The sequence below is a fragment of the Castor canadensis genome, chromosome 16 (genome assembly GCF_047511655.1).
Source record: "Castor canadensis chromosome 16, mCasCan1.hap1v2, whole genome shotgun sequence".
Classification (NCBI taxonomy): domain Eukaryota; kingdom Metazoa; phylum Chordata; class Mammalia; order Rodentia; family Castoridae; genus Castor; species Castor canadensis.
This window is the reverse complement of record NC_133401.1, coordinates 41,302,608-41,324,924: the sequence shown is the minus strand read 5'-3', so window position 1 is coordinate 41,324,924 and position 22,317 is coordinate 41,302,608. Positions and strand designations below refer to the sequence as shown.

Here is a 22,317-nt window from a genome sequence, read left to right as displayed (position 1 = left end):
TTCCAAACACACTTAGGTTAGGCTTAACTATGATAGATTTGGTGTTTTAAATTATTTCTTCTTCTCCTTTTGGTGGTAGTTGGGTTTGAACTCAGGGCTTTGAGCAGGTGCTCTACCACTTGAGCTACATCCTCCAGCCCTTTTTGCTTTGGTTATTTTTTGGATAGGGTCTTGCCATTTATGCCGAGGACATACTGGACCACAATCCTCCTATTTATGTTTCCCTCCTAGCTGGGATGACAGGTGCCCACCACCATGCCTGGCTTTTACTGTTTGAAGACAAGGGTCTCTCAAACAACCTTTTTCTTTTTTGGAACTCACAGCTTTGTGATTGCTAGGCAGACACTCTACCACTTTAGTCACTCCTCCAGACCCTTTCAAACTCTTTTGATTGGACTGACCCAGATCCTCCCAATCTCTGTGTCCCTGGTAGCTAGCTAGGATTGCAAGTGTGAGCCACCACCAAGCCTAGCTAAATGCATTTTCAATTTAAGGTTTATTGGACCATAACCCCATTTTAAATCAAGGATGTAATTGAAACCTACACCCAGGCATTACTAAGCAAAACCAAAAGCACCTTCACCCTGACTTAACTAAATCTACTCCCCACAGCCAAACACTTCCCCACTCTTGGGCACATCTTTCCGTAATTTCTAGTGTCCCATCAAGTCTCCAGTCAGGAGAGGAAAACAGTCCAAATCCCAGGGTGGTTTTCTGGGTCTCCCAGTACCTTGTGTCTACACTTGCTACCTGTTGATCCCTAGATTATAATGTCATGGCCAAGGCCTAGTTTTACTAAACGTTGTCACCCTGGTGCTGGTAGGGCTGGGGCATTGGGAGACTGTTTGCCTGGAGTGGTGGGCGGTGGGTGGCAGGCTGCCTAGTTAAATTAAGCCTGTCTTTCTCAGGCTGATTCAGACCTAAAGGACATCGAAGGGGCCCAGTCAGGTCATAACACCTCGCCTGGCCAAATGAGAAACCCACAAGAAATGCACAAAAAGCTACCCCGCCAAGTGGCAATGAACTTGGTGTGAATCTGCTTCCCCAGTATCGTTTTCCTGCTCTTACAGAGGATGAGGGTCACTTAAAAGGTTCAGCAAATCAGCCCAGCTTAGGTGAAGCACGGTCTGCGCAGCTGCCACCCCTTCCGAGCTTAAGAGTCCCAGGATGCCGCCTGTCGTGGCCGTGTGCACCGCCTGGCGGGAGTTATGCCTGGATCTTGAGTCGTGGACACCAGCGCGGCCCGGGCCTGGGCTCCACAACCCCGCACACCACCACTCCGAGGCCACCTCGCCGTTCTGCTGCCGCCCTCCTGTGGCCGCTGCGAGGCGACCTCGCGGCTGTCCTGCGGGCACCTCCCACCCCCCTCGGCCGGTGACATCACCGCATTCCGGTTCCCAGCTCCTCCCGCCGCTGGCGCCTGCAGCCGCAGTGACAGGCGAGCCGGGCCCGGTGGCGGAGAGGAAGTGCGGGGTCCCGGCACAGAACGGCTCCCCTCGCGGCAAGGGGCGGGGGGGACAGTGTCGCGGTCCCCGAGCGCAGCAGCAGGGCACGCATCGGGCAGAGCCGATCGCCAGGCAGAAGCTTCCGCAGAGAAGCGGGGAAAATGGCTGATGACTTTGGCTTCTTCTCGTCGTCGGAGAGCGGGGCCCCCGAGGCCACGGAGGAGGACCCAGCTGCCGCCTTCCTGGCCCAGCAGGAGAGCGCGATCGCAGGCATAGAGAATGACGAGGGCTTCGGGACACCTGCCGGCGGCCAGGTGGCCACGGCGCTGCCGGGACTCGCCAGTGGGGGTGAGTCAGCGCAGCGGCCTGGGAACTGGGGGGCTTGAGGCTGTCACCTGGTGGACAGTGGTCCAGGCCGGGCACAGTCCCGGCCTAAGGGCTCTGTAGTATTTGAAAGAGGCCCTGCTGCAGGCCAGCTAGGGACAGTCCAGGAGCCTGGGAGACAGGGCGAAATCTTGGTGATCCCCATCTGTGAACTGGGAAATGAATGAAGGTCTGTCCTGGGGCTGTGGCTCTGCCTTGTCCCTTGTGACATTTCATCCCCAGACCAGCTCCCCCACTATCTGGCTCTGGAATCCAATCCTCTGCCCAGTTCTAAGAATCTCTCTTAAGCCATCTAACATGCCCCAATGGACATGGGACATGTCCATTCTTGGTGGCCCAGGTGTGGGCAGAACACAGGCCTCCAGCAGGTCAGGTTTAGCTCTCATAGAGCTGGGAATGCAAGGGGACACTGGGTGCTTCAGGAACTCACCAATACACCCTGGGGACCACCTGCCGTCCTGCAACCACTGGGCTAGGCGTGTGAATGACGTTTAATCATTTCATACACCTTATTGAACACATTTCAGAACTGGCAAAACTGAGACTCAGAAGGCACACTACTGAAACAGCTAGAACGTGGAAGATCCAGGATTAACCTGTGTCTTTCACATTCAGGTCTCGGAGTTGGACACAGGAGTCAGGGCAGGAGCACAAACGGTCATCAGTCAGATGTGTTCCTGCCCTTCAGGGGTCTGTAACTGTCTATTTAATGGCTTCTGAAGGTGGTCCAGGGCTTCAGAGCTCAGGGTGAAGGGCCTGGTTCCTTCAGTAGCAGGTTTATCAGTGATGCTCCAGCTCTGGTTCTGTCTCAATAGAACAATTTCTAAAAATCCTTAGTAAAAAGGCAAATGCTACCTTCATGGGTACATAGCAAAAGACCTCACTTCCAGTTATTTTGAAGGGGTTTATAGACTTGTTGCATATAATATATTTATATACATGAAATTTATAAGGTTCTTCAACAGTCATGTTTTTATTTGTTCAACATTTGCTGAGCACCTACTGTATGCCAGGCTCACTGAGGATACAGAAATAAACAAAGACAGGGCACGGATGGCTCATGCCTGCCAATCCTAGCTACTTAGGAGGGAGGATTGTGGTTTGAGGCCAGCCCTGGCAAATAGTTCTTGAGATCCTATCTCCAAAATAACCAGAGCAAAATGGACTGGTGGCGTGACTCAAGCAGCAGACCACCTGCTTTATAAGCATAAAGTTCAAACCTCAGGTCCCACCAAAAAACAAACAAAAAACCCCCAAAAAGACAGTTAATATGGTTGAGGAGTTGAAGCAACTCTGTATCCCTTCAGTATGAGAAATGTGACAAGCCTTTTGTAACAGAAACTGGAGGCTCAGAGACCGGAGGCCCAGAGAATCTGAGTATCTTGCCCAAATTCACCCAGCTATGAGTGACAGATCTGGGACTTGCTTCCAGACTTTCAGGCCTCCCAGCTCTGGACTCCATGTTCTTTCAAATGCTGGGTTCTCCCTGGCTGATAATTGGGTATGGCAGGGAGGAGGTGGTGGTCTTTTGTTACCTGGTAACCCAGCAGTAGAGGTCTTCTGAAACAGAGCTCACAGTCCCTCTGCTAGGATCCTCCCATGTCCAGGGAATTTCTAGGAAGTACCTGCCCAAGTTCATACATGATATTTATTTGTCCTCCCTCCCCTTGAGACCACTCCTTCCCCTAATCTGGCCTGACTCATTACAGGAGGCCTCACGTTGTCACAACCCCATGAAAGAGATGGACCGGGTGGAATTCAGGCTAAGGACCCCTGGAGGCAACTGGAAGTTGGGGCTTCCATCCTGCATGGGAGATTCTCTCTTGGGCAGTGTGGGGCACTGGTTGGCCCCACACTGCCCAAGAGAGAATCTGAGATGATAGGAAGAGAAACAGTGACATGCTTTGCTTCTTCCAAGAAGCTGCAGGGACACAGTCCTTGGAGGGTCTCCCAGACTCTCAACTGCTGAGGCTGCAAATGCTTGGATGCCCTCATGAATGGTCATCTAGGGAGCAGGAGGTATTGCTGGAGGCTCAACGTGTGGCCAGACATGGGTAGAATGGGCCTGATCTTCCATGCCTAGGCAGTGCTGAGCAGTGGGAGTGCCAGGAGCCAGGATGGCCTGAGAAAAAGGGCCTTGACCTGCAGGAAGCCAGGCAGAAGGTGGTTCCAACAGCAGCCACCAGTCATCTCCTGAGTTGCCTTCCCTTAGATGATGTCCTCTGTTGGCAGTGCTTGTGCCCAGTGTCTTGATGTTGGTTCCAGGGTCCCTGGGGAAAGAGGTATCTGGTGCAGGCCTGAGCCTGAGCTACACTGAGCCTGTGGTCTGGGCTAGATCTGAGGCCAGTGGGAGTCATGGACACTTTGTTTCCACTCATCAACCTTGGGTAGGGCCCAGAAGGTCTACATTTCACACCCAGATTTCTGGGCTTCAGGCCTGGCCATGACTTGCCTGTCAGCTCTGGGCAAGCCAATTTCCCCTGCTGGGCCTCAGTAAGCTCCCAGGAATGTCCTGGACTCTCTCTGCCTTTGCTCCAAATGGGTCAGGTATCTTTAGGAAGCCACACAACCAAGGGTTTATCCCTGGGTCTTGCATTGCCTTGTTCCTGTTCTGCTGAGCTCAGGTTGTAAATGTGCAGTAATCAGAGAGCATTGTGGGAACAGATACTGGCAGTTTTGTGCGTGGGTGAGTGTAGATTCTCAAGGAGGCTGATACCACGTCTCCAGAGGGCTCACAGGACTGAGAGATGGCCAGAGACACTTTCTGGAAGTCAAGGTGGGTACCCCGGCAGCTGAGGGGTCTGAGACTGGGGCCAGTCATGGTGGAGGGGGCCCGTGTGACTTCTCCAAAAGGCCACACATACAGACCCACGTCCTTCTGAACGGAGCATGGAGAAGAAACCTCCTAGAGGAAGAGGAAACCCCATTGCTTCCCTCTGATTCAGGGACTGGCCACCCACGCAGGAGAAATCCTGTATGATTTCGTTGGGGTGGTAGCTGACATAATAGGTCAGAATCCATCATTGCTTGGCTCTGCAAAGTCAATCAGAATTTATATCAGTGGGGGATTATTGCCAAGGGGGGGTTCAGTGTCCCTCCCTTCAGTCCTTTAGGGCCCCAGGCAGAAGGTACTGATGCTGTTGCTCACAGCCCTAACTGCCTGGTACAAGGCTAGTCCTTCCCTCTGCAGTAACCTTGAGTGGTCTCCCATAGCTCTGTGCCAGGAGGCACTACAGTTTCTGAGAGGCCTTGAAAATGACAGTGGGCCCCAAAAGAGTAATTCAACTTCCATTTAGCCAAGAGTCACTTCTCCCACACTCTGTGCAGGAGCCCCTAGGAGCTGACCAGGACGCAGAGCTTGGTAAGGGAACATATGCTCCGGGTGTCACAGGCTGTTGCAGAAGAGAGTAGGGCATGATCTATAGTATTCTGGGTACCCTACAAATGAGACCCTCCTCTAGTGCCTAGGGATATAGAGGAAGCAAATGAAAACTTCCTGGAAAATCTTGGAGAAGGAATGGGTTCAATAAAGGATTCTTTAGGGCTGGGTGTGGCAACATTAGTCTGTAATTGCACCAACACCTGGGAAGATGAGGCAGGAGGATCTTGAGTTCAAGGCCAGTCTAGGCCACAGTGAGACCCTGTCTCAAACAAACAAACAAACAAACAAGCAAGTACTGGCTGGGTGTGTAGTGGCTCACTTCTGTAATTCCAGCTACTCTGAAGGTAGAGATGGGGAGGATGGAGGTTGGAGGCCAACCTGGGCAAAAAGTTAGCAAGACCCTCTAATCAATAAATAAGTCAGACATGGTGGTATACACCTGTAACCCCAGTTATGGGGGAGACAGAAGTAGGAGAATTGTGGTCCAGGCCATCCAGGGCAAAAATATAAGACCCTATTCAAAAAATAACTAAGGTGTAAAGGGCTGAGGGCGTGGCTTAAGTATAGAGTGCCTGCCTGGCAAGCATGAGGTCCTGAGTTCAAACCCCAGTACTGCCAAAAAAAAGTATTCTTTAGAGAGGGAAGCAGGATTTAGGGTTTGTGGGGGGACTGGTAGGAAGTTAGGGAAAACAGGCAGAGTCAGATGGTAAAGCCCATTATGAACTGTGTGCAGGGTTTTTAGTGGTTGTCATCTGGCAAATATGAGCTGGGTCCCTGTTATGTGCACGGCAGTGTTCCAGGTGCTGGGCCCCATCCTGAGTAAAAGAAAGCCCCCCTCCCCCCACCAGTGCAGGGTCCACTGATGTGGGGAAGACATAAGTAAATATGGCACAGATGCTCGGGCTGGTTGTGGTAAGTGCTTGGAGTCAATGCTGCTGGGGAGCAGATGCCCAAGGGGTGAGTAAGGGCAGTGGCCAGGGAAGCCCTCCACTGAAAGCAGAAGCCAAGGGGAGGGAGGGAGCGAGCAGACACAAGGAAGCAAGTGGAGGAGCCTTCCAGGCAGAGGGAATAGCACCTGCAAAGTCCCCTCAGGCAACAGCAGGCCCTTTGGGCCTCTGTGGTCAATGGAAAGTGGGTTTCTTCTCTCTCTTTTTTTTTCTCTTCTCTTCTTTTTTTTGTTTGCTTTTCTTTTTTTTAGCAGTACTTGAGTTTGAACTCAGAGCCTTGCACTTGCTAAGCAAGTACCACTTGAGCCACTCCACCAGCCCTTTTTGCTTTAGTTATTTTTCTGTTAGGATCTCACATTTTTTGCCCAGGCCAACCTCTGATAGCAATCCTCCTCCTGATCTCTGCCTCCTGAGTATCTGGGAGAGTAGCTGAGATTACTGGTGTGAGCCACCACGCACATGTATGTTGTGAGGAGAAAGAGGCACACCCTTCCAGGTGTGACAAGGCTGACAGACCAAAGTAAGTGAGCTATGGTAGCCAGGGTAGGCTGGGCATCAGGTAGACAGCAAGGGAGACTTTGGGGTCACTTGCAGAAGCCACAGGGATGTGTGACTAATGGATGGCTGGCAAAAGGGACCAGGAGGAGTCACAGTTGGAGACAAAAGAAAATCCTTCTGGGAGGGACACAGAGGCACAAAAACAGGCCAGGTGCTGCCCAGTGGGAACTATGAGTCCTGCTCTCCCAGGCTGCTCAAGGCTCCACCAGGACAGGTAGAGACGCGCAGATCCCCCTCTTCCTTATCCCTGACAGCCCCCGCCCTAAGCCTGCAGCACTTCTGCCTACTCACCAGGCATGGGCTCTACTGGCACACTGGCCATTCCCAGGCGGGCTGTGGGTCAATTAACTTCAGGAAAGTAAGGAGCTATGACTAGCTGGGTGATCTTGGGCAATCATGTAACCTCTCTGAGTCTCTGCTGAAGAATCCGTAAAATGGGTTGCTAACGACTTCATCATAGGGCTGTGGGGAAAATCAAGTGTGCTAATGGTTGTGCAAGGCTATGCTCAGTCAAGGTCTGACCCCCAGTTATATATCCATTGTGTCTGTATGGGGTCAATATACAGATAGGTTTATACAGAGGTTGGCCTCAGATGCTAACCTAGGGCCATCTGTGCTTGGTATAGGTAGACAGTGAGTGATGTGTTCTTGTTCTCTTTCTAGCTGGTTCTGAGGACATGGGGACTACAGTCAACGGAGATGTGTTTCAGGTAAGCAGGGTCCCATCCTAGCGATGGTGGGACTGACACCTGACAGCCTATGTCTCAGTTGCTTATGGCTCGATCACAGGCTGCATAGGCTCCAAGTTCTGTTCATTTGTTTGCTGCATTGGGGTGGAGCAAAAGGTTGTGACATGTTTTCTTGTGTAGGGGGCAGGCATGAAGAATAAAGACTCTAGAGACAGACATTGATGGGGAGTTAGCCTCAGGTTATCCGTGGTGACGTCCTGCTGCAGGAGGGAGAGGTAAAGTGACTCCAGGTGGCATGGAATGAAGAAAATACAGGGCCCTGTGTACAGCTGGTGGGAGGCTGAAAACTGACTGGCCAGCTCCACACGTGTGAGCACATTCGCAGGCAGGTCCTTTGGTCCAGAGTTTCCACTTTCTGGAATTTTCCCTAAGCAATAATTGATGGAGGATACCCAGATTCTCTGCAGAAATGTTTGTAATAGCAGGCAGGCTGCAAAAGCCTAAGTGTCTAGCATCATGGACCTGGGTAGACAGATGGGACAGTGATATCCTTGTCACAAAGGGCCACCAGAGCTTTCTGTATTGACATGTACAGATGTATGAAGTAGAAAAAGGCAGAACAAAATGCATGGTAGGGTTCTAGTTTTCTTTTATATATTTTTTAATTATTGTATTATTGTTGTACTGGGGTACATTGTGATATTTACAAAGGTTCTTACAATACATCGTAGTTGAATTCACCCCCTCCATCATTCGTCCTTATCCCTCTATTTTTCTTTTTCAAATGTTTGCACCAATTGTTAACAATAGTTGTACTTGAAGGCAAGAGGCCCTGGGTTCCATGGGTGGGGGAGTTAGTGAGCCTAGGAGAGGGTGGTATTTCTAGTTAAAGACTGTTTCTCAGTTGGGCATAGTGGTGCATGCTTGTAATCCCTGCACTCAGGAGGCCGAGGAGGGAGAATGACAAGTTTGAGACCAGCCTGGGTTACATATTGAGACCTTGTCACAAAGCAAAACAAAACAGAACAAAAAAGGTACTTTAACCTAGAAAACCCAGACCACTAATGGCACCCCTAGAACCCCATGTATGTGCGGTCCTTGCTCTACCCTACCCCCAGATGCTTGACTGGGATCTTAGCCCCCAGTGCTGAGCCTTAATTCCCACTCAGATTGGATCAAAGACCAGGATCGCTGGGGCTGCTGCTGCTTCCTCATCTCAGGAGCCCCACCCTGTGGCGGAGTCCCACCCCATGGAGGAGTTGGCCTTCTGAATCCCGGGGAGAGTAAACAATACTTTCTTACGTAAGCGGGATGGGCTGGTACCTTACACAGGAAAACTGGCCAAATCCCATTTGAGGAAAATTACTCAACTCTCAGCAAACTAGAAAAGTGGATCTCTAGCACTGGGCAGCATCATGTCCAGTTGAGCCTGATAGAACCAAAGAATAAACGTGATTCCTGTACTATCTGCTAGATCTTTGAGACTTAGACTGCCAAGCCCTGGGCACACTCACAAGGACTTTGGTTGATCCAAAAGGTCTATGTTACAGCTGGGTGTGGTTGTGCATACCTATAATCTCAGCACTGGGAGGCAGAAGTGGGAGGATTGTGAGCTCAAGGCCAGCCTGGGCTACACAGTAAGACCCTGTTTCAAAAAATCGGAACTGGAGCTGGAGACCTCCTTGGAACCACAGAAGTACCTAGGACACGATACTTTCATTTTTCAGTTGATTAAGAGCTTGAGGTTCAGATGGGTGAGTGACTTACGCAAAGTCACACAGGAAATTAGCCATCTCTGGGGTTTTCCTCACTTGGTTGATTTGTTTTCCCTGACTTTTCTGTCCCCAGGCCTGGCTTTGCATTTGGCGGCCCTGAGGAACCCTAGGGTCCCCTCCTAAACTCACTGGGAATTCTTAGCTCTCTGTTAAGTAATAATGACCCAAAGCTTGTGTCTTCTAAATCATTTCCCATCAGTCCCATCTGAATGCTTTCAGGCAGCGGAGGGTCACAGGTGAGGCCAGCCACTCAGAAGCTTCTGGCAAAGACATTGTTCACCTACATCTTCTGATCCCTGCTGAGCGTAGGCTGGCCAAGCAGCTGGGGTGCAGGCTGAAATCCCTGAGCACTGTCTTTAGCACTGAGTACAGCAGTGTCTGCGCTTTCAGGGGAGGAAGAGCCTTGACCTTGGCAACCCAAACACATCAAGGGTCCTGGGCTGAGCTTTTGTGCTTCAATTTTTTCCTGGCAGCCTGTGGGCTATGGGTGGGGGGTGGGTGTGTGTGTGGCGGCGGGGGTGGGGGGGGATGGGGGGGTGGGGAGCCCAGCTACAAACTTGATCCACAGTGTGACCTAAGGATAAGCTTGCCCGTACCTGTTCCAGCTTCATTTGACCGCACCCAGGGCAGGGACAGAAGGCCCCTGCAAGATTATCCACCTTCCTGCATAAATTCTCTCTTCTTCTCTCCACTGCCCCCCTCCCCCCCCCCACACTATCCTTCTTTGAGCTGCTTAGGGGAATCAACAGCTCAGCCTAGCTTATCTTGAGCTGGTCAATCTGCAGGACTGATGTGCCTCATCCTCCTGGCTGTCCCAGAAGTGTGTGTGTGGCCAGCATGACCTTGGGAGGCTCTCAGGGTGGTACCCAGCAGAGGAGTCTCTTACGAGAGGGGAGCCAGGAAGCTGGGCTGAGATAAGCTGGACATAACTGGGAGCCTCCTGCCTTCTGAGCCACAGTGGTCTTGACACCCCTCACATGGGCATCCTCTGTGGGGACAGGTAGCTTTATGGCAGATGCTTCATGGGATCCTTACTCTGCACCTGGAGTGGGACAGTCGCTGTCCTTTGCCAGGTTTGAAATTCAAGCTACTTGGGGAAGGGACTTTCTCAATGTCATTGCTAGTGACTGACAGAACAGGGACTTAAAGCCCACACTCTCTGATGTTGAGCCCAGTGCCTTTCCTGGGCCTCCACATGACTTTATAACCAGTCACTTGCTTATTTGGCCAACTCACATTCTTTGAGTGTCATGCCTTGAGAAAGGGTAGGGAACATACAGGCAAATCCAATGTGGTGTTTGTCCCCAGAGGGACAGAGACCTAGAAAGAAGTAATAGTGGCCCAGGATGGGTGGAGATTGGGTTTTAGGGCAGTCTTAAGATCTAACAGTTAGCCACGTTCTGGTGACTCATACCTGTAATCCTAGCTACTCAGGAGGGAGAGATCAGGAGGATTGAGGCTCGAAGCCAGCCCAGGCAGATAGTTCATGAGACCCTATCTCGAAAAACCCATCACCAAAAAAAAAGGGGTTGGTGGAGTGGCTCAAGTGGTAGTGAACCTTCCCAGCAAGTGTGAGGGCCTGAGTTCAAACCCCAGTATCTCAAAAAAAAAAGAGTTAAAGTTGGGTTTTCCTGTGCGTCAGACACTGCTGGAGAGCTTACAAGGATTAACACATTTAATCTGCCCAACGCCCCACAATGCAGGTTCTTTCAACACCCTGGTTTTACACAGGGAGTTTTAATAGCTTACTTCAGTTACATAGCTTGAATCCAAGCCAGGCATCCAAGCCTGAAGTCAGGAAAGGCTTGCTGGGAGTGGATTTCAAGGCTGCTCAGGGGATGTGGTCAGTCCTGACTGAGGAAACAGCAGGTGCAAAGACACAGTGGGTAAGACACTTAGTCCAGGGCTTGCCCAGAACCCCCATGGTACCTGCTGCATAGAAGGATGTGCCAGGAGAGTGGGGAGGCCACCAGTGCAGTGGGGTGTGCCTGCTGGCAGAGGGCCACACAGCTCCCATCCAGAGCAGTTAGCGGACTCCCTGCTGGTGGGGCTGGGGTGTGGAGGTCGTGGAGGTGGGCTGGGCCTGGGCCTCACACTCTGTGCCTGGGGCAGGGTTGCCTCCACCTCTGGGGACAATAGGTGCTGTGGAACAGGGTGAGCTATGCCCCTGAATGTGCGGTGCAACTGTGCAGCAGTCAGCAGGCAAAGCGTGGATGGGACCAGAGACCTGGACCTCACTTTGTGTTTTGTCAAAGCTGGGTGGACTTGGACTAATCAAGTAGCCTTTGTGAGCCTGGCTTCTCATTTGCAAAATGGGCATTAAGGCCCTGCCTGACTGCCCCCACTTGGCTGCCCCTACCCAGGGGCATTGAGAAAAGAGCTCTGTAACCCTGGAAACTTCTTGCAATTACTGTCTTGGCCACTAAATGAGCTGAGGGGTGGTGTGTGTGTGTGTGTGTGTGTGTGTGTGTGTGTGTGTGTGTGTGTGTGTGTGTGAAAGAGAGAGAGAGGGAGAGAGAGAGAAAGTTTCTAGTCTTGGGAAGGTACATAGTAGTGGTACAGCAGTTACCTAGCAAGCACACAGCCCTAGGTTTGATCCTCAGGACTTAAAAAAAAGGACCCATCAGAGAGTCAAAAAGGAAACACACAGCTGGGTGCTGGTGGCTCACGCCTGTAGTCCTAGCTGCCCAGGAGGCAGAGATCAGGAGAATCGCAGTTCAAAGCAAACCATGGGCAAATAGTTTGTGAGACCCTATCTCAGAAAATCCTTCACAAAAATAGGGCTGGTGGAGTGGCTCAAGGTGTAGGCCCTGGGAAAGGAAAAAAAAAAAAAAGAAAGAAACAGAAACACAAATAATGCAACATAGAAGCCACTTTGTTCCCTGTTAGCTACTCTGTCTCAAAGATGTTCACACCCAGTAATTCTGTTTGATTCTTGACTCTGCTACTTGCTGGCAGGGTAACCTTGGCACTGTGGTGCTAGAGTTTCCCTACCTATAAAACAGAGATAATAAAACCCTTCGTATAAAATTGTAAAAGATCAAACAAAACCATTTAATTGTAAGTGCTCTGGCATCTTAATGTTAAGTCAGGCTTTCTGGAGACGATGGACAGTGAAGGACACAAATGGGACCGCTTCTCCAATCCACCTCTTCTACCCCATCTCCTCCCACAACTGGTGGCACTGTGTACTTAAAATTTTCCCAGCTGGGTGTGATTGTGAATGCCTGAAATCCCAGCACTCAAGAGGCTGAGGCAGGAGGATCAAGAGTTCAAGGCCAGACCTGGCTACTTAGTGAGCCCCTGTCTCAAAATCAAATCAAAACCAACCAACCAAACAAACAAATAAAGAAAACCAGGCAGAGTGGCTCAAGAGTTAAGAGCGCCTGCTTATTAAGAGTGAGGTCCTGAGTTCAAACTCCCATGCCGCCAAAATAAATAAATAAATACATAATAAGAAAAGAAAACTCTATATATGTTGGGTACAAAGTAGTAGTTGGGAAGTGAGAGGCTACTAAAGCAGTGTCTTCAGAGAAGGCTTCTCGCTGTCTAATCCCTGCTGCCTCTGGCCTGGACCACTGCTCCCTAAGCCCTTTCTCCACAGTGAAATAACCAGTGTACTTGGGCTGGGGATGTAGCGCCATGTGGGGTGCCAGCCCAGCCTGTGAGGCCCTGGGTTCCACCCCCAGCATCACAAAACAAAATGTTCTGTGCAAACCCTGAATCAGATTATAACATGTCCAGTCTTAAAATATCAAAGGCTCTCTACTGCAATCTGAATGAAATCCAAATGATGTAGCCTCTCCCCGCCCCCGTGATTTCTGTATTTCATCAACTCACGCTTGCCACAGTGGCCTTTGGAGCCAGCTCAGCTTGTGCCGGCTTGGTCTCTGTCTGGAGCTCTCCTTCCGTAGAAGCTGGGAATGGGGATTATAATGTCCTCAGGCTCCACCTCTCTCCTAATTCAGACCCCAGCCCTGAGAGAGCCTCCTCTAAGGACCCTGGCTTTAGCAGCCTCCCACTCACCAACTACCACTTCCTACCCACCCCCCCACCCCAGGAGAATGAACCCAGGGCCACTGAGCTACAGCTACAGGCCTTCTTTTTTTTTTTAATTTTGAGACAGAGCCTTGCTAAATTGCCCAGGCTCGCCTCAAACTTTCAATCTTCCTGCCTCAGTCTCCATAGTAGCTGGGATTACAGGTATGCATCACCTCACAGGACCACAACCACTTCCTTAAGCAATTGCTCTACAGTCAGCCCTCTCTCTGCCTCTACTCATCCCTGGATTCAACCAACCCCTGATCGTGTACAATGGCCGCCTGTGCTCCAACACATACAGAGTTTTCTTTTCTTTTTCTTTCTTTGTTTTTTGGCAGCACCAGAGTTTGAACTCAGGGCCTCACTCTTGCTAAGCAGGCATGCTTAGCTCTTGAGCCACTCCACCTGGTTTTCTTTTGATTTGGTTTTGAGACAGGGTCTCACAAGTAACATAATCTAATCAATTTATGTTCTCCACGTCGGAAGGCCCCTAGGGAGGTAGAGAGAGAATCTGACGCAGTGTATTGCCCTGAAGGAAGGAGGAGTAAGGTAGTGTCTGCTGCCCCACCCAAGGGTTGGGTCTAATCCGAGGCACCCTGCCCTCAGCCTGCCCTTTCCTCACTCCCCAGGCAACTGGAGCTGAGCCCCAAGAAGTTCCATCTGGCTGCTGCCTCACCTGCCTATCCACACCCTTGGGCAACACCCTCTCCCTGCTCTTCCTCCCAGTTCCTCCGTGCTGGCTCTGAGGTCTTTGCTTATTTAGCCTGTTTTCTGAACACCTGCTCTGAGCTGTGGACAGTGGTGAGCACCACAGTACAGAGGGCATGCCAGCACTGTCTCGTACGGAAAAGACATTAAACAACACTGTCGGTCCTGACAGTTTGGACAAATGCTTGAAGGAGATGGGCAGAAGGCCACAAAGTGAGCCCAGTGCCGTAGGCTCACACCTGTAATCCTCATTTTAGGAGGCAGAGATCAGGAAGAACGAGGTTTGAAGCCAGCTGGGGCAAACACTTCACAAGACTCTATCTCAAAAATACCTAACAAACACAAAAAAGGGCTGGAGTGTCTCAAGGTGTAGGCCTGAGTTCAAGCCCCAGTACCACAAAAAAAAAAAAAAAAAAGTGACTGAATGGGGGAGGGGTGGTTGTTCAGGGGCTGTAAACAAGGCCTGCTCACCAGGAGCTCCTGATCCAGTGGAGGAGATGCCTAGTAGAAGGAGAAGGCTGTGACAAGGGGTGGAAGAAGGGGTCTGGAACATGAGTGGGGGGCTGGGGACCGGTGGCTCTTGAGATGGAAACTCGTAGGCTGGAGTAAGATTTCATCAGCTAGAGGGAAAGGGTGAGTACTGCCATCAGCAAGCCCACTGTGACGCTGGAGGGTGTGGGACGATGTGGACTGGAATGCGTTGGCAGACTGTGGGGGGAGGGAGAGGAAGGGTAGGGAGGGCGCTGCTGAAACAGAGCTCCCATACCTCTCAATCCAGAGGTTGTCTCATTGCTGTTGATCTGAGCTCACGACCTCCAAAGTTTCTGTTCCCTGATCTGCCAGGTGGCAAGGAGAAGTGGGTAGAGCCTGGGCCTGGACTCCAGCCACTTCACGGTTCCACATCTCCCCTGGTCTTAGTTTTCTCCCCTGTAAAATGGGAGTGATAAAGACAGTAGTAATTCTAGTCACTGTTCATTGGGCCATGACTCTGTGCATCAAATCACAGAAGGCTGGGGTGTGACTCAAGTGGTAGAGTACCTGCCTAGCAAGTGTGTAGCCCTAAGTTCAAGCTCCAGTACTGCAAAATAAATTAATAAGTAAAATAAGATAAAATAAAAATAAATCACAGAAGCCAGTATGAGAGGTTGTCTTACTTAGTCCCATGTTCAGATGAGGCTGGTGGAGTGGCTCAAGTGGTAGAGCACCTGCCTAGCAAACATGAGGCCCTGAGTTCAAACTCCAGTGCAGCCAAAAAAAAAAAAAAAAGACATTGTAAAGGAAAACAGGCTGGGAAATTTCAGGAACTTGGTGCATATCTTGCAGCATCAATGATAGGATCGGAATCCAGACAGTCTGGCTACAGAACCCAAGTTCTTTACTAAGCCAGAGCCTTAGTCATGGCTGTTCTGTGTATCTTTGGGCTGCCTGTTCAGCCTGTTCACTCAACAAATATCTATTGAGTATCTGATAGACTCAATAGCACTGTGACAGGCACTGGGCACACTGCAGTGAACAAGACAGACAAGGTCTCTACTGTCAAAAGATGACATTCTGATGGACAAATGAATGCAGTATAAAAGGAGGTCATTTCAGACTCTGTATGTCAGTTAATAGTTTTGTTTTTCCCCCCCTCCCCAGCCCTCAGGGTCTCATGGTTGCTTAGCAGGTTCTTACTGCTTGAGCCTCCCCACTCCGCAACGGTTGTAATACAGGATGACTTTACTGATGGTAACACAAGGGACTCACTGTATGCCAAGACATGTTGCAAGTTCTTTGTGTTTTTCCACCCATTTTCTTTTTTTTTTCTTTGTACTGAGGTTTGAACTCGGGGGTACACCTTAAACCACTCCACCAGCCCAGTTTTGTGATGGGTTTTTTTCAAGATAGGGTCTCATGAACTATTTGTCGTTGCTGGCTTTGAACCTAGATCCTCCTGATCTCTGCCTCCTGAGTAGCTAGGATTACAGGCATGAGCCATCGGCGCCTGGCCCGTTTTATTCTTATATCTACCCTATGGGGTGGGCATTATTATTTAGTCCCTTTACGATGAAGAGAGTGGAGTATAAATGAGTGTGTCTAGTCTTGGGGGAATGATCAGGTTGAGCCATTGAAGGCCTGACAGGGAGAACTAGCAGAGGGAACCTGAAGTGCAAAGGCAGGGTATATCATGGGAGATATAGATTTGTCTTTTGAGGTTGTCAAGCTGTCCTGATGTGAGGGGTGCCTTAGTACTTGAAGTCCCGGCAGGAGCAGCAGAGTCAGCGAGACAGCAGGGCAGATGTGACAGGCTGGGCACTCTGTGTATTTATTCTAGGAGGCTAATGGCCCTGCAGATGGTTACGCTGCAATCGCTCAGGCTGACAGACTGACTCAGGAGCCCGAGAGCATCCGCAAATGGAGAGAGGAGCAGAAGAAACGGCTGCAAGAGCTGGGTAAGGGTAGGGCTGGACCCAAGCCAGGTCCTGGGGGGGGGGTCGCTTGTTGGGACGTGGTGGGGGTGGAGTGGGGAGGCCTTGGGGTCTTCTGCCCTAGTGTGGACGTGGCTGAGGATGGCCCTAGGGCTAACTAGCAGAGGCCCAGGAAGCAGGAGGAAAGCAGGGGAAGCAGGAAGGAAGGAGGAGGCATTTCTGTGCCTGCTGGAAATCTGCCACTCATTCTCCTGTTGGGTCTCAGATGCTGCCTCCAAGGTGACAGAGCAGGAGTGGCGGGAGAAGGCCAAAAAGGACCTGGAGGAGTGGAACCAGCGCCAGAGTGAACAAGTTGAGAAGAATAAGATCAACAACCGGTGAGAGGAGTCCTGGGAACATGGGGGGCTAAGGGACATGAGAGGCTAAGAGGTCATGAGGGGCTATGGGACAGGGGGTATGAGGACATTGAGGGGCTAAGGGGACATGAGGGGGACTGTAGGGACATGCAGGGAGTGCCGGGACTTGAGGTGAGCCATGGGTCAGTGAGGGGAGCGATGGTATTGGGGACTGCTTTGACATGGGTGATTTGGAGGCCCCAGCGTCACTTGCTTGGTTTCCTGTGGAGTCAGAGCCCTTTGGAGCTGGTCCACCACTGAGCTCTCATCACTCCCTGACAAGAGGAGGCAGGGTCTTTTGGTCAGCAAAAAGGGTGCCAGGGCCCAGAATGCAACCAGACTAGGTTAGGATCAGAGGGGCACAGACCTGGCTGGGAGTGAAGAACCAACCTATTGTAGAAATGAGAACACTGCAACCCAGAGTGACTAAGTGATGAGGCACATTAGTGGCCTGTATAACCAAAAGGCTAGGGGTTATAGAACCTTATATAACCTTATAAGGCACTGTATAACCTTAGGGACAGTGGCATCAGGAAGTCAATCAGCACTCACTTTTATTGCTTTTCTCTATGTGATTTCCTCTTGCACACACACCACATCCCTGGTATGGGGGCAGAGAGGGCCATTAGCAGTTCCAGGCTTCTGTCCTGTTCTCTTGGCAATCCCAGTAAAAACAGCATTAGGTGTCCACTAGTCCCAATCAAAATCCTTGACCTGACCCTCATAGGTCTGGCTTGGGTCATGTGTCCATATGAGGGCCAGTTACTCTAGCCAGGAGGATGTTCCAATGACACCCAGCCTGGGCTGGACATGGGGGTCAGTCCCAGGACAACACAGGGACAGCGGTGGTAGCAGCCTGACCATGCAGAGTGCTATCAGGGTGCATGGATGCTGGGTAGGCAAACAGCAGGTGCCCACTAAAGAATACCTTTGGTCTCAAGTAGATACTGCCGAGCAGCCACTGCCTTGGAGGCTGTGCCCTTCACAGTAGGAGATATTCCTAGAGTGGAAGAGGTACCAGGGAAACTGCCACATTTGTATTCAAGACATATGCTGGGCTCTGGGCTGGGCACTGGGGAATAGAAGATAAGGAGGACCCATCCATGTCTCAGAGAGCTCAGAGGAGAGAATCACACATGTTCAGTGGGTCTTGAATACTGTGGGGCCCTCAGCATGAAGACCACAGAAGCAGGATGGGGTGGAATTCTTGGGCTTTGGAAGATGACTAGGAGTTCATCAGGAAAAAAAGGCGGGGGGGGGCAGGCTGGGTGTAGGGGAGGGTATTGGAGACCTGGCAACTGTGTGGTAGGAAAGAAAGGGCATGTGTTGGATTACAAGGTGTCAAGGAGTGGAGGGACAGAAGGCAGGAAGAGGGCAGTATGGGAGTCACATTGGGAGGACCTTGGACAGAGGCATAGGCAGTGGGGAGCCATTGAACATTTTGAACAGAGCGATGGCCAGGGCAGAGGATCCCTAGTTCCATCTCTGGGGCTGTGCCTAGTTTCTCAGATTTCCACACTCATGCTTTCTAACATGTCTCCCACTGGAGACACTAACGCTCTCTCTCTTTCTCTTTAACCCTCTGCCTGCCTGTCTTGCTGTCTCCCCCACCTAACCTCTTCCCTTCAAGGATTGCTGACAAAGCGTTCTACCAGCAGCCAGATGCTGATATCATCGGCTACGTGTATGTTGTCTTCTTTGTTCTCTGCCAGGGGGTTGCTGAAGTGGGGGTGTCCCCTGTGTGGCTGGCACTTGGTTTATTGAGTCTTCAGCTTGTGGGGTATAAATGAATGTGACTGGGTTTGGGGCAATGACCAGAGCAGGAGGCAGACCCCAGGGCACTAACCCTCATCTCTATCCCTCCAGCAAACTGGAGGCAGCTTTGCCATGTAGAGAGCCCTGCAGGGTGGAGGCAGAGAAAATTTCGCACTGGCCAGCCCCATGTGGGAGGGACAAAGGGCAAGGCAGCTAGCTCCTTCTCCAAGATGCTTCTTGGGGGTGGGTGGGTGAGTGGGTTGAAGGAATCTTATTGAACAAAACAAACACTGAGTACAGGGTGCTTAGCATAAAAAAGAAGGGATGCTTTTATCTCTTTCCTCCCCTCTGCCCCCAAGTGCACTGACTTTGGCCATAGGCCCCTGCTCCCTTCACCACCAGCCCCTCACACATGCCTCTGGGTTTGGAGTCTGGCTGGAATTAATCTAGACCTGGGATGGCAAACAGGTTCCTTATTATGCTAGCCCCAGCTGATTGGTAATGATAGCTTGGAGGGCATTCTGAAGCTGCAGGAGAAAATGCAATGGTGAGAGAGAAAGTGTGTAGTACTTGCTGTTCCTGCTGGAGCCATGCCTCATTTGGGTGAGCTCCTGCAGCCTCTGTTGCTGTCTGTGCTCACCCTTCTGTCATACAATGCAGGGTACAGCAGCCTTCCTTCTCCCTCCTCTCGTTGTCCCCTCTCCCACTAGCCTGATACTTATTGGAATTTACTCAAAGCAAGTCTCTGGTCAAATAAAAATAAGACACACAGTCCACCACCCCAAGTTGCTAGTAGTTTGGAGTACACTGTGAGTCCTGTGAAAGGACACACACAGAGTTCTAGAAGCTTCCCTTTGCTGGGGCAGCCAGCAGCTGGAGATCCCTGACCTTCAGTTGGACTTACAAATTCAAGGGCTTTTCTAGGCGGGCAGGGTGGGAGGAGAAGGACATTGTAGGTGGGAGAAGCGTCTGGGGCAAAGGTCTAGAGCAAGAAATTGTCTAGCTGGCTGCAAGTGGCTAGAGCCTGTGGGGCTGGGTTTGTGGGGATGGATGGGAGTTGAGGTTGGAAGGTGTCAGCTTGCAAGTTGCAAAGTGCCTTTTGTACCAGACTTGACCCTAAAGGTAATGGGGAGCCAGGGGAAGTTTCCAGCAGGAGAAGGGGACATCCTGCAGGCTTGGGTGCTCAAGAACATTACCTCGCCCCAAGAAATGGCCCAGGGAGCACCCGAGAGGGCACCAAAGGGAGTGCAAAACTAGACCAGTACTTCTCAAACTTTTATCTGTCTGTGAGTTACCAGGGAGCCTGAGCAAATGAAGATTCTGATCAGTAGGACTCAAGATTCTGTGTTTCTAACAAGTGCCGTGGTGATGCCTCTGTACCATTGCCCCCACAGACCACACCTTAAGCAGTAAGGTGTGACCTTGAAGAGGCAGCTCCCTCATCCCCACTCACTGTCCAGCTCTACAGCACACACCTGCCACCTCACTGGGCTCTCAGGCAAGGAAACAGCCTGGCAGAGTGGAGACTACAGTCCTCATTTCACAGCCTGGGAGCTGAGCATACAACCTGGAAGATTGTAGGAAGGAGCTGGGTTAACTGACCACCTCTTCCATGGCACAACCTGCTGGGATCACTCCAGAGCTCCCTGCCATTAGCCTGTACTTGGCATGTGACAGAACTAGTCCTGCTGGAGATGCAGAAGGGGCTCTCCAGGGATCCCTGCTGGCCTAAGAAGACACAATTCCAGCTCTCCCCACCAAAGAACACTTTGTCTTTTTCTCAATGGCTTCATGTTTAGATTTTGTCCACTCAACTGTATTGACAATTGTTTCCCCATTGTCACTTTCTCAGTGGCTTTCAGTGGTGGGGGTGGGGGGGGGTTGGTAGGGATTGAACCCAGGGCCTCTTGCATGCGAGGCAAGTGCTGTACCACTGAGCTACACCCTCAGCCCTAGGCCTCCTTTTATGCCAAGGCTGTTCCTGGGGAGCTGAGGTCAGAGAGCACAAGGTTTGGGAGACCACTGGATAAAGTGCTCTAGTGTAGGATGCACAAAACAGCTGGATGGAGTGGACCATCATTGCCTCAGGAGAAAGGGTGGCTGTGGAACATCTGTCCCCTCTCCTTCTGCAGGGCATCTGAGGAAGCTTTCGTGAAGGAGTCCAAGGAGGATACCCCAGGCACAGAGTGGGAGAAGGTGGCCCAGCTGTGTGACTTCAACCCCAAAAGCAGCAAGCAGTGCAAAGATGTGTCCCGGCTGCGTTCGGTGCTCATGTCCCTGAAGCAGACGCCGCTGTCCCGCTAGGTGCCTGCCAGAAGCACTGGCCAGAGCATGGGCTGTGCTGGGCCAGAGAAGGAGCAGCTGCTACACACAGCCTATTCCGTTCTTCTCCATCTCCTGGGGCTGGGAAGGGGGAGCCTCACCCCTCTCGTCCCTCACCCCCTCCTGGCCCTATGGTCTAGCCCCTCATGCCTCCTCTCAGTCCACTCTATTGTGACCGTCCCTCCTGATGTATTTTTTTTCTTGGCTTAAAGGGTGTGTTGTTAACTCTTTTTACATTTATTTATTACCATCCTCATTTCTCTGGAAGCCACAATTGGTGTCAGGGCTGTTTGTGCTTAGAACTTTCCCAGCTTTGTGGCCTCGGGAGGTGAGGATGCACCCATGCAAACCTAGGAGCTCCCAGCCAAAATGGGTCCAGCCTGCCAATGTCTGCTGCTTCCCTCCCCAGGAGGAAAGACCACCTCTCAGAGAATGCTTTTTGTATCCTTGATCCTTTCTAGCCATTGTTCTAATATAAGACCAAGGACACAAAAGCTCCCAGAGGAAGTGGCTTGCAGGGAAGAGGCAAGACCAGAGACCTCCAGTGGTGGCTTCTAAGCCTGGGCAAGAGGATGGTGAAGGTGGCTTCTGCCAGACCCTTTCCTTGGGGTTGGCCAGGACTCCATGAATGTGCCCTCTCCTTCAGCTGTGCCCTCCTGTGGATGTGGGATAAACAACCAGCAGCCACACCTTCTTTCCCTTCAGCAGAGGCTGTAAACAGGATGTTCAAGCCACTGTGATCTGCTGGTGTTTAAAAAGTTTTAAGTAGCTGCCAACAATATTACTTCCCTAAGGTTGCTGTAACAAAGTACCACAAACTAATTGGCTTAGAATAACATAAATTTATTGTGTCACAGTTCTGGAGACTCTAAATCCAAAATCAAGGGGTCATCTGGGCCACTCCCCCTCGAGGCACTAGGGAAGGCCATGTGCCTCTTTCCTGGCTTCTGGTGGCTCAGGTAGTCCTCTGCTTGCAAATGCATCGCTCTAGTTTTGCCTCCATCGTCATGTGGCTGTCTTCATGTCATCTGTCCTCTATGAGTGTATGTCCAAATTTTCTCCTTGTTACGAGGATACCAGTCATTTTGGATTAGGGCCTACCCTAATGATCTTGTTTTAACTACTACCTCTATAATGACCCTACTGCCAAATAAGGTCATACTCTAAGGAACTGGAATGCAGAGTGGAGAGAGGATGTGGCACAAATAGAAATATGCAACACTCAAACTTAACTGTGTCTGGGACATGAACACTTACAAATCATCCCTACATACCCTTTCTTTCTATTTTTTTTTTTCTGGTGTTTTGGTGGTGATACTGAGGTTAGACCTCAGTGCCTTATACTTGCCAGGTAGGCGCTCTACCACTTGAGCCACGCCTCCAGCCCTTCTTGCTCTGGTTATTTTGGAGACAGGGTCTTGCTTTTTGCCCAAGACAGCCTGAACGGAGATCTTTTCTTGTGTTCCCCACAAAAGCTGGGATGCCAGGTATGTGCCACCATGCCCAGT

General features: G+C 51.0%; 1 protein-coding gene across 2 annotated transcripts; it reads left to right on the top strand.

Moving 5' to 3' along the window:
* The first annotated feature begins 1,285 nt into the window (after window positions 1–1,285).
* Cltb (clathrin light chain B) lies at window positions 1,286–21,034 on the top strand. 2 transcript variants are annotated; one of them, XM_074058705.1, is made up of 6 exons: window positions 1,286–1,793; window positions 7,380–7,426; window positions 16,244–16,361; window positions 16,603–16,714; window positions 18,363–18,416; window positions 20,620–21,034. In XM_074058705.1, exons 1-6 carry the CDS (start codon window positions 1,607–1,609, stop codon window positions 20,789–20,791), a joined length of 690 nt encoding a protein of 229 aa, XP_073914806.1. In that variant the 5' UTR covers window positions 1,286–1,606; the 3' UTR covers window positions 20,792–21,034. The 2 variants fall into 2 exon arrangements, with proteins under 2 accessions (XP_073914806.1, XP_020018400.1); XM_020162811.2 differs by lacking the exon at window positions 18,363–18,416 and having other exon boundaries at window positions 1,361–1,793.
* Window positions 21,035–22,317: the final 1,283 nt, after the last annotated feature.

Bases quoted from the DNA above. Each gene is read 5' to 3' on its own strand.
- Cltb (XM_074058705.1), top strand. From the start codon at position 1,607: ATGGCTGATGACTTTGGCTTCTTCTCGTCGTCGGAGAGCGGGGCCCCC. The intron at 1,794-7,379 runs GTGAGTCAGCGC...TTCTCTTTCTAG, and splicing joins GCCGGGACTCGCCAGTGGGG to CTGGTTCTGAGGACATGGGG. The intron at 16,362-16,602 runs GTAAGGGTAGGG...GTTGGGTCTCAG, and splicing joins GAAACGGCTGCAAGAGCTGG to ATGCTGCCTCCAAGGTGACA.